Raw genomic sequence first — 11713 nt, 5'->3', positions numbered from 1 at the left:
CATCCTCCCCTTTCTCCCTGTCCTTGCAATCTTCAGTACATTCTAGCAGCCCGGGGCAGACAAGGTGCTCAGAGTCTCAGCGCTCATCTGCTACAAAGAGGGCAAACATAAGGCAAACCTCTCTCCTGCCCTGCCCCAGACCTCTCCCCTGCTGGGGCTGAGAAAAGACAGAAAAGAGCCAGGCACCCTGCAACAGCAGGAGGAAGGACCCAGATGTCACCATGGTGCAGAGGCCCCATCCTCTGACAAGAGAATCCTTTTGAATATAACAAAAACAGGTAGAACTAGGGAGCTCCGTAAGCTTTTTCAGGCTTGAAGAGAGGAAGGAATAATTGATTCAGGTCAGGAGGAGCATCCACCAAGGAATGGTGGGAACATAAAGAGGGAGGTGGGAGCTGTACCAACTCAAAGCCAGGAGGCAAGGAAGGCTGGCTGAAGCTGGGGACTAGATGGGTGAGGTGAGGCTCTCCAAGGAATGGAGGAAGACAAGGGCCTGGGGTATGACATGCCAAATCCAAGTGTCTGTACAGCTCCCAGGGGTTCCAGCAGGGCACACGGCAGCAATAGAAGGGAGTCTGGAGTTTTTTGGGTGAGTAGGCGGGGTGCCATCACAAAGACAGGACCCAAGAAGTAATAAACTCCTGTACACTTCTGTTCCATATTATAAATACACATTATATACAAAATAATGTTATAAAATGTAGAAAGGTCAGTGCTTCTGATTCTTAAATTACTGAAATACTAGACTCCAAAATAAACTACAAAAAAAAAAAAAACCCAAAATAAAAACTCATATTATTCATTTCTGAAGACCAGCTTTGAGGGTGGTCTGGGGCAATAGTGGGCATGGGCAGAGCCCAGGGTCGAGGTCGTGGAGATGGGCTTGAGGGAGGAAAGGGTCCAGGCGGCCTCAGCACCTGATTTCCCCCTCAATGGAATTTCCAACAGACTGCCCCTAGTGCCCCAGTTAGGCCTGGCACCCTTGGCTGGTGGGAAGGGCAGACCCTCTGCCTGTCTGCTCACAGGAGCCCCCAGGTGCCCAGGGCCAGAGGGTGGTGGTGGCCAGGTAGAACGACATTCTTGCCCACAGGGCCTAGACCAGAGAGCCAGGCCCACATGCAGTGGTTGGAGGCATGGGGCAGAAAGCACTCCTCTCCCTTGAATACTCACCTCACCTGCTGGGCAAACCCTGCCAAGAGACACACCCAGTGGCTTTCCAGCCCACAGGAGGCCCTGCCCTCACTGGACCCCTCTCTCCTTTCTGATTTGGGCCCAACTGTCACCATGGAGCCTGGGCCAAAGGCACTTTTGGAAACACAGCTGCCAGTGGAGACCACAGCAGCTCCAGGCCCCATGGGGCTACTGCCACTCTCTCTGGAAAACAGGCTCGAGCCCCAGAAGGAGCCCCCTGAAGGCCACTGCTGGCAGGGCAGGTCCCAGTGGCATCTCTCTTTTCCTCTGTTCCCTTGGCTGGTGCAGCTGCCAATCTGATGCCAGACAGACACCCAAAGGTGTGGAAGGGTATTGCATCTTTTGGCAAGTTCACAGTCTGTCTGGTTCCTGCCATTCCCTCCTCCTCCTGAGAGCAGCACGTTGCATATGAAAAACGTCCCATCCAGGATGCAATGTAAACAATGCAGAAGGAAGGTTTAGCCGCAGGGCCGAGCAGGGATGTCCAGGTAGGCTCCTGCCTTATACCTGGGAGCAAGCAGAGGCAGGGAAACAGATTACCCTGGGCATGCGCACTCCCTCCAGGCCCTCTCTGGGTCTCCCTGGGAGAAGCTGATGGGGTAGGCGAGGGCTAAGGCCAGGTGGGCAGTCCTTCCCTGTCTTTGGCTGAACACACACACAAGCCTGGGAGCTTGTGCTCAGGAGGTCAATGGAGAAAGCCAGTGGGAAGAGGTGGGAGAGGTGCAAGGGGTGAGCGGCTCCCTCACCCATCAGCGGCTGGCAAGCAGTGCCGTGGCTGCCCAGCCCAGCACCAATACAGTAGGAAAGGAGCCACCATGGTTCCTGTTTCACGCCCTTTGTGGCAACAAAGCCAGCAGGGACCCAAGAGCCCACTGAACTTGGCCTGCCAAGGCAGGGTTTCCACCCACCCTTCAGGAATGGCCCATGGTGTTGAGAGTGACCAGGCCACTTTTCCACCCACGAAAGGTAGGGAGGACATGCTGGGAGGGAAGGTGAGCCCAGCACTCACCTCCGTGGCAATGACACATTCGTTCCTCTCCTCTGATATCAAACACACGGACTGGTACATGGAGTCCCTGGGGGAGCATATCGCTGATATCCGACACTCTGGCTTTTCACTGAGGGAACACAAGACAGGCATGTGAGGGAGGGGTGGGAGAGGCTCAAGGGGAGGGATGGTCCAGGAGAGCCAAAGGGCACCTGCAGTGGGGATTCTTGGGGAGGACACAGGGGCTGGAGGTGCTCACTGCTGGGCTGGTGGTGGGGGGCAGTTAGGAACAGGCCCCTAAGAGGGCTACAGGCCTCCCAACCTTAGCAGATGGGCCTGAGCCCTGTAAAAAGCCAATGTTGCCACTAGAGGCAAGCCACACTGTGGAAAGACACAGTCATAAAAGACATACTAGCAACACTTGACGTGTGAATGAACAAATGAATGAATGGGAGGGAAGGACAAAGGACCCCTGGCAGAAATCCTACTGGAGGATCTTCCTGTCAATAACAAAACCCCAGCTGCTTAACTTCTTCCAGCCTAGCCTAGGAAGAGCCCAGGCAGAACCGTGTCGGGCCAGTGGCCAGGCCCTGGGCTTCCAGGTGCTGCTCACCTGTGTAACCGCAGTGGTGCCTTCTCCCCTAAGCTCTTGTCACTGTGAGGAAATTTTCCTGGCATTGTCCCCCGCCCCAGCGGCCCTGGGGCCAGATTATAGTCCAGTGTGTGGTTTTGCTGTTTGCCACAGTTGGACTTGTCCAGGCCACAATCCACTTCCAGCTCCTTCTTCTGGTTCGTGTTTTTAAGCTGGGCGGCAGGAATCAGGTTGTCCTTCTGGAAGTCTGACAAGTTGTTCATGGCCTCCCTGCTGCCATCGTCTGGCCGTCGAAGCCGCAGCTGCCGCACAGCCACTGCCACCATGCCCAGCAGCACCAGCAGCACCGCCAGCCCCACGCCTAGGGAGATGGCCACCCAGGGGAAGCTGGGCGGCAAGCTCACAGGAAACTCGCAGTGGCTGCCCACAAAGCCATAGGGGCAGTTGCACACGAAGGTGTCTGTGGATAGGTCAGTGTAGCAGGTGGCCCTGTTGAGGCAGGGACTCGAGGCACAGGCATCACTGGATGTCGGCACCTCACAGCGCCGGCCAGAGAAGCCGGCAGGGCAGGTGCACATGAACCCATTCTCCAGGTCGTGGCAAGTGCCACCATGGGCACAAGGGTTACGGGCACAATCGCTGATGTGGCGTTCACAGTAGGTGCCCGTGAATCCAGGACGGCAGCGGCACATGCGGCTTGGACCTCGGTTCAGGCACTGGCCTCCTGTGAGGATGCATGAGACACAAGTCAGTGAGAGCCTGGGAGCCCCCTGGGGCAGGGGGTGGGAGCCCCACTCCAGGAATGCGCTCGGGCCCTTCTACCTCCACTTGCAGAGCCCACTGCAAAGAGAATCGCACAGTCAAGAGACCTGGAGTTTAGCATGACCCTGATTCTCTAGGCCTCAGTGGGCTCAGGTATAAAAATGACTAGCATCGACCGGGCGCAGTGTCTCACGCCTGTAATCCTAGCGCTTTGGGAGGCCGAGGTGGGTGGATCACCTGAGGTCAGGAGTTCAAGACCAGCCTGGCTATCATGGTGAAACCCCATCTTTTTTTTTTTTTTTTTTTTTTTTTTTTGAGACAGAGTTTTGCTCTTGTTACTCAGGCTGGAGTGCAATGGCACAATCTTGGCTCACTGCAACCTCCGCCTCCTGGGTTTAGGCAGTTCCCCTGCCTCAGCCTCTTGAGTAGCTGGGATTACAGGCACGCGCCACCATGCCCAGCTAATTTTTTGTATTTTTAGTAGAGATGGGGTTTCACCATGTTGACCAGGATGGTCTCGATCTCTTGACCTCGTGATCCAGCCGCCTCGGCCTCCCAAAGTGCTGGGATTACAGGCGTGAGCCACTGCGCCTGGCCAAAACCCCATCTTTAAAAAAAAAAAAAAAAAAAAAAAAAAAGAAAAAAACAAAAAACCAAAAAAAAAACCCCATCTTAAAAAAAAAAAAAAAAAAAGAAAAAAAAATGACTAGCATCACGGCAAGGTGCGGGGTGGGTCACGCCTGTAATCCTAGCACTTTGGGATGCCGAAGCAGGTGGATTGCCTGAGCTCAGGAGTTCCAGACCAACCTGGGCAACACAGTAAAACCTTGTCTCTACTAAAAATATACCAAAAAATTAGGCGGGTGTGGTGGCGTGCGCCCGTAGTCCCAGTTACTTGGGAGGCTGAGGCAGGAAAATTGATTGAACCTGGGAGGTAGAGGTTGCAGTGAGCCGAGATCGCACCATTGCATTCCAGCCTGGGTGACAAAGCAAGACTCTGTCTCAAAAAAAAAAAAATAATAATGACTAGCATCTACAGAACTTTAACATAGAATCAGACAGATAGGCTTGAGTTTGGACCTCAGCTGTCTCTCTCTCGTCTGAGATCTGACACTTGCTGCTTAATCATATCCCTAAGCCTCAGTTTCCCCATTTGTTAGACTGGAATAGAATGCTAGCTCCTTCATATGATAGCTAGGAAGGTGCATGAAGGCAAGAGCCCATGCTTCCTATATAGTTAATGCTCACATAAGTACAATTATCATTGTTTTACTTCATCTTCACAACCACATGAAGGACAGAGAACAGATGTTACAGTTTCCCATTCAGTGATGGAGACATGGCAGCGCCAGGGGCTTCAGTGAGAGAGTAGACTCCCTCTCAGCCTGTCCCATTCCTCTCCTGCTCCTGAGCACTGCCTGCCTGCCTCACAGAGGGTCACCTGGGAGCCAGACAGACAGGATTATCAACAGGCTTTGTGACTCAAAAGGTGAGAACATTTAAGATGCCTCATGCTACCTCAGGCTCTATCTGGGCATGAGGTAAGATGAGGCCTCCAGGAGCAGGTCCCTGAGGAGGAACACAAAGCCTCCAACATCCCTCTCCAGCTCAGGACTTCCTGGGGAGGGTCAGAGGCCACCCCAGCCGTTCTGACATGGTAATAGGAATGGAAGCTATGCAGGGTGCATACCACCCCTGCTCCTAAAGCCTGCGTGCTACAATCTGCTCCTCTTCCACAGCCCCCCAGCTGATCAAGCAAGCTCTTTGCCCTCTGGAGCAGATGGGGAGCCAGAGTGACAGACAATGCCTCCATCCTCTCCTGACCCTCCCTCACCAGAAGGCTCTCTCAGCCCCAGGGCCAGTCCACCAGGTTAGCAGGGCAGCAGGACGCACCGTTGGCACAGGGGTTGCTGGTGCACCTGTCCACTTTCTTCTCGCAGTTGGAGCCGGTGAAGGTTGGGGGGCATTCACAAGCATAGCTGGCCCCCTGGTTGCGCTCCCGGCAGGAACCCCCATTGAAGCAGGGGGAGTCGGCGCAGCTCAAGGTGCTGTGTTCACAATGCACGCCATAGTAGCCTGGGGGACATAGGCAGTGGTAGCCATCCTCCTGGTCCTGCAGAGAGACCGTAAAGAGGCCAGAGTCAACCCCTGGGGAACAGGGAAGTGTGACTGGAGGCTGGGCTTCACCTGCCCACAATGCCTGTCCATGGCTGAACATCCACTGGCTGCCTAGGTTAGGGATGCCCCGGCACCGTCTGACACCTCTGTCTTTGTGCGCTGGTCTGGGCCTCACCTTACAGCTGCCTCCATTGCGACAGGGGTTGCTGTCACACTCGCTGAGCTCCAGCTCACAGTCCACACCGGTGTAGCCTGGGCGACAGCTGCAGGTGTAGCTTCGCTGCCCACTGTTAGAGCATGTTGCCCCATTCTTGCACGGGGAGTGGTGGGTGCAGTAGTTGAGATCTGCAGAGACAGGAACCAAGCAGCTAAGTAGGACCAGGGAATGCGCTCACATCCAGACTCCTTGCAGTCCATGTTTCCCCCATGTTTGGCTCAAAGATGCCTCAACTCAAAGTCTCCCAGGCCCAAACATCCTTCCTCCCCCACCAATGAAATCCTTCCTTCCTTCCTTTCTGTCTTCCTTTCCTTCCTGCCTGCCTGCCTTCTTTCCTTCCTTCCTTCCTCCCTCCCTCCCTCCCTCCCTTCCTCTCTCTTTCTTCTCTTCCCTTTCTCTCTCTCCCGCTCTCTTTCTTTCTTTTTTTAGACGGTCTCACTTTGTCACCCAGGCCGGAGTGCAGTGATGTGATATAGGCTCACTAAAACTTTCGCCTCCTGGGTTCAAGTGATTCTCATGCCACAGCCTTCTAAGTAGCTGGGATTACAGGCGTGCGCCACTGTGCCCGGTTAATATTTGTAATTTATGTGGGTTTCACCAGGATGGCCAAGCTGGTCTTGAACTCCTGACTTCAAGTGATCTACCCACCCCAGCCTCCCAAAGTGCTTGGATTACAGGCCATTGCACCTGGCCTAAAATCATGTTTCTTAAAGCACCTTGAATCACATATGACCAGTGCAGTCAACCAAAAGTGAAACAACACACTAGAACTGGAAGATGTCCTGCCAGGGAAACTCATAAACTGCCAACCCAAGTAGTATGAAGATAAGGAAGAGGAGGGGAGAGCAAGGCCACATGTCAGGGAGGAAGTCAGAAACAGTTCCATGGAGGAGGGGCAGCTGAGATAAGCCTGGAAGGAGGGATAGAATTTCAACAGGTAGAAATGGTAGCGGAGAGATGAGAGCCACCATAGGTAGTGATCAGGCATTTTTTTTTTTTTTTTTGAGATGGAGTTTTGCTCTTGTTATCCAGGCTGGAGTGCAATGGCACGGTCTTGGCTCACCGTAACCTCCACCTCCTGGGTTCAGGCAATTCTCCTGCCTCAGCCTCCTGAGAAGCTGGGATTACAGGCACTCACCACCATGCCCAGCTAATTTTTTGTATTTTTAGTAGAGACGGTGTTTCATCATGTTGACCAGGATGGTCTGTCGATCTCTTGACCTCGTGATCCACCCGCCTTGGCCTCCCAAAGTGCTGGGATTACAGGAGTGAGCCACCATGCCCGGCTCAGATCAGACATTTTTTAAAGGAAGAAGTGTTACAAGGGTATTTTGAAATATAAGTGTTTTTTTTATTTGGGAAGGACAGGGAGGGAGAACCAGACAGAGTAAATATAGGGCCTGCAAGTGCTGTGTTTGCATATGATGAATATATGACTGTGTCACCTGGGAGCAAATATGGTGGAGAGAGGAGAATAAGCAGGAACCAGGTGTGTGAGTGTTGGGGTGGGAGTGGTAGTAAAGGGACAGACACACACACACAACACAGGGACTGAATCCCAAGCCCCTTGCTGACAGCAAGTCAGGGCCTAGGCAATTTCTCTCCATCCTGGCAAGGCCCCTGTCCACCCTACTCAGGCCTGTGCTGGTGTCTCTGGGCAGCAGGTGCACCCATTTGATCCTGAAAATGGGAGGCCCAGGCTGCAGCTGGCTACCAGGATGCAGGAAAAAAGGCTTCCTCCTCCCCTAAAGTTGGGACTGAAAGGCCCCTATATAGCCAGAGAGTGACTACCCCTAGACACCAGGTAGAGACCACATGGGCTCAGGCAGCTGGCTTGCAAGTGCAATTGGGTAAGAGCAGGGAGCCCATTTGTGCCGCATCAAAAAGTCGGTTAGATGCCACTCGGCCCAGAGGCCCAGCTCAACCACAGCCTCAGGTGGCCGGTAAGCACACCCCACCAGACAGCTGTTTAGGGGAAAGCTGCTCAAACAGCCCTGGAAGGTAAGCAAACACTCAGGGGGTTAATAGGTAACTACGGGGTAGAAAGAGGAACTGAGCCAGGCATCCCTCTCTGGCCTTGCTAGGATTTATGAGTGCAACCTCCAGGCTGCCGACCTGTCACCTTCCTGGCTTCTTCAGCCACCCTGGCTCCATCACCCACCCACCCCCTGCACCTGCAGAAGAAGGACCCACAACCTCATTCTAGACCAGTTGTAAAGATCCTTAAAAGACCCAAGATCCTTGGAAGATCATGGGAAAGCCAAATCTGCAGTCGCCGAGTAAGAAGGATCCAGGCTACAAATCTGATTTCCACGCCCCCGCCCCATCTTTCCCACCCATTCCGCATCTTCTCTTCACCCTGACTTACCTTGGTCACAAAACAGGCCTCCCCAGCCCTCATTACAAGTGCATTGCCAGGGAATGCTGCAGGTGCCGTGGCGACAGCCATTGTGGGGGATGCATTCATTGCAGAGGCGGCCCTGCCAGCCTGGCCGGCAGCTGGGGAACAGGAGAGAGGCAAAGTGAGGTGAAAGGCCCAGGCCAAGGGAGGGCTCCCACTCACCACTTCCTATCCCCTACTCACAGGCACTCTGCTGGCTTGCTGCAGTAGCCATTCTGTTCATGACAGCCCAAAAGACAGATAGCTAAGGGAAGAACACAGAGCTGGGTGAGGCTGGGATGCCAAGGACTCTGGAGCCCCATTCTCCCCTGCTGGCCCTGGGGGTCCCCCAGCTCTTCTGGACCCACTTCCTACTCCTGGCCTCCAAAAGGAGTCCTGAGTATCTTAAAGTGAAACAATGGCACAGGGAAGGAGAAGCCAAGCTGGATGGAATGTCATGATGGGGTTCCTGCGGGCTTTGGCACAATGGGAGGAGTGCTGGGAAGAGAGAGGAGGTCTGGAGCCAAGCCCACCCTCAGCACCCCTAGGTGTCCCTGAGGCCCAGCTAGTAAGAGGCCCAGACCTCTCTTCAAGGGAGGCAAGCTGTGACCAAGAAACTCCATTGTGTTTGCTCAGGGGACCCGCCCCTTTTACACAGGTGGGAGCTTGGCTGCTTACGCTGCTGGCAGTATTCCCCAGTCCAACCGGGCAGGCAGGACAAGTTGCCATCTGGCTGGCACACGTAGTGGCCGAAGTGGTCATTGCGCTTCTTGCACAGGCGGGAACAGTTGTCTCCATAGTAGTTGTCACTGCAGATGACCCGGTAAGAGTAGCGCAGCCTTGTGAGGGTGCTGGTTTGCTCATCGAATAACCAGTTCTGACCCACAGCTAGGGAGCCCTGGATGGCGATCTTGCTGATGAGTGCATCTGATGGCAAGGCCTCTGAGGGGGCAGAGGGTCAGGTCAGGGAAGGGCCGCCAGTCCCCAAGGGTGCCGGTGATGGCTGGCCAATGGCCTTCTTGGCTGTGATGATGGTGATCAGCCAACAAATCAGCCCATTTATCCAAATGACCCCCACCTGCCAGCAAGATCAGGCTAGAGGGACCCAGAGTCCCCCTCCGTAGCTGCCCTGTGTGAGTGTGCATGTGCAGGGGGCCTGATAGTATTCAAAAAGGGGACAATAGAAGGATGTTAAGATATCCCAGGGTCTAGGAGGCAGATAAGGAGGGGAAAGAGGAAAAGAGGTCAAAATGGAAAAAAGAAAAAAAAAAAAGAAAGAAAAGCTCTTCAGGCAGAGGAGGACCCTGGGAGCAGGGGGTCCTTTGGTGCCCATTCAGGGGTTCTGCCTCCAGAGGTGGGTAATGGTTTTCTTTTTTCCTTTTCAAAGTGAGAATTGTTGTGCTGCTGAAATATCCTTTTCCTCTGTGTCAGAACAACATCCCAAAGCCATTATTCCCTTTCCAAAGGAGCGGAATTCGCGAAAGGTGTAAAATACAGGAAGGGGCCCGTCAGCGGCGCTGGCAGCTTCAGCCTTTCTCACCGCCGTACTCCCCGCGTTCCCACGCCAAAAATAACCCGCAGGAAACGCAATTGTGCTCGGAGTCCAGGCAGCGAGCGGAATCCGAGCGTCCAGCGCGGGGCGCAGCTCCAGGCCAAGCTAAGCGTCCTGCCTCCCACCCCCAAGCCCGCACTTCCCCCGCCTAGAACAGATTAACTCTTTCGGCGCTGCGCCGTGTCGCCCCCCTGTGGCGGCGGAGCGAGCTACTCACCTGGCCGCAGGTCGTCTCCTGGCGAGTGCCAAGCTTCGATGATGAGTGAGAAGGTACCCTGGGAAAGGGGGTGGGGGAACGGAGAGATGGCGAGATGAGCAAGCGGGAAGAGGCGGGGGTGCCTTGCAGCAGCCGGTTTCATTAATCTAATTGCAGGATTCAGTTACTGCGCCCGGGTCAACATAACGGGTCTGCGTACAGTGTGGCGCTAGAGCAGGGAAGGCGAGAGGAGAACCCCCGGTAGAGGGAGAGTTAAGGGATGGGAGAGTGTAAGTGAGAGCCACCGGAGGAGGGGGTGGGAGGGTACCGCACCAAAGTGGTAGGTAATGAAAGTTGTGTCCCAAGAGCTGGGGAATGGAGGGCATAAACTGGGAAGACGGAGACTGGTGAGAGCCTTCTCTGGGATCAGGTCCCAGGAGAGAGTCGGGAAGAAAGAGCCAGGAGAGAATGTACCCTGGGCTTTTGGGGGTGGGGGGTATGTGTGTAAGGAAATCTGGGGAGAGGGCTTTGGTCCCAGGGCGCCTCCTCTCTCGGCTTCTGCGACCTCCCAGTGCGCCCAGGCTGTGCTCACCGGCCAGGTGAAGTTGAAGGGCAGTTGGAGAGGGTTGCGCCCCCCGCCGCTACTGTCGTCCCGGACAGCGAAGGAGTTGGTGCCCAAAACCGGCGTTGAGACGCTCCCGAAGGTGCAGGGTCCAGGCGAGACGACTGCCTGGAAGTGCTTAAGGCAGACGCGGAAGAAAGTCCGGCAGCCAGGCTCGCACGGCCGCCCACTGGCCAGTACGCCACGCTCGTTGACGAACTCCTGCAGCTGCAGCTGGAAGACGCCGGAGCCGGCCGCGCGCTATTGCCCAAGGACCGAGGGAAGGAGAGAGGGGACCGGTCAGCTCAGCTGGCGCCCGGGTCTCAGGCCCAGAGCGCGGCAGAGGGGGCGGAGAGGGCGCGGGACGTGTTACCTGCTGCCAAAGTGCCACCAGCAGCAGTAGCGCCCAGCCACAGGCGCTCCGGGACGCTGCCGCCATCCCCTGGGGCGTCGCTCTCTCCACCCTCGGGCCCTGAATCTGGCTGTTCGCGAAGCCGCTTTCCTGCGCGTCAGCCAGCCGCGGGGGTCCCAGAAAAGACGCGCTCCTCTCAGGACGCTGCTCCCCACTGGCCTCCTCGCTAGCTCTGCAGAAGCTGCCGCGGTAGGTAATCCAGGTGACGGCGGCTGGGCGGCGGCTGGCCGCGCTGACAACGCGTCTTCGGGTTAATCCTGGGGCTGCAAGCGGGCTAGTGCCGGGGTACGCTAGGCGGCTGGGGCTGCGGCTCTTGGCCTCCGGTTCCCGGCCTGCGCGCAGCGCCGCTACTGAAACCTGCGCGCTTGGGAGCCTTCCTTATATACATTGGCTCCTCTCCTCGCCGCCTGTCACTCAGACTCATGGTCATTCTCCCCTCCCCTCCCGGCCTCTAGCTGCTACAGTCCCAGCGCCGCCGGGAGGGGGCCTCCGCCCCCCGCCGCTCCCCCCTCCCCGCCAGCCGGTCGGGCGCAGGTCCCCGCCCCTCCGTGCCGCTCCCAACCTCTAGATCCCCCAGCTCTGCGTGTGCCGAGGTAACCAGTTCTCCGTGATGGAGTGGTTAAGGTCTGAGACCCTAGCCGTGGGAGGATAGAGGGGTTGGCCGGCAATGGGGCGGGAGGTGAGTGGGTGGTTCCGGGATGGTC

General features: G+C 55.8%; 1 protein-coding gene across 1 annotated transcript; it reads right to left on the bottom strand.

Annotated features, from left to right (window-relative positions):
• Positions 1–631: 631 nt before the first annotated feature.
• On the bottom strand, positions 632–11440 carry DLL4 (delta like canonical Notch ligand 4). The gene is made up of 11 exons (XM_017530982.2): positions 10971–11440; positions 10589–10858; positions 10018–10075; positions 8927–9190; positions 8453–8513; positions 8237–8367; positions 5827–5996; positions 5427–5646; positions 2793–3495; positions 2201–2309; positions 632–1698 (listed from the first exon to the last, which is right to left on the bottom strand). Exons 1-11 carry the CDS (start codon positions 11034–11036, stop codon positions 1693–1695), a joined length of 2058 nt encoding a protein of 685 aa, XP_017386471.1. The 5' UTR covers positions 11037–11440; the 3' UTR covers positions 632–1692.
• Between the last annotated feature and the right edge of the window lie 273 nt (positions 11441–11713).

This window comes from Cebus imitator, unplaced genomic scaffold (genome assembly GCF_001604975.1).
Source record: "Cebus imitator isolate Cc_AM_T3 unplaced genomic scaffold, Cebus_imitator-1.0 Scaffold70, whole genome shotgun sequence".
Classification (NCBI taxonomy): Eukaryota; Metazoa; Chordata; class Mammalia; order Primates; family Cebidae; genus Cebus; species Cebus imitator.
Note: the sequence above shows the minus strand (reverse complement) of the source record. Positions and strands in the feature narration are given on the sequence as shown.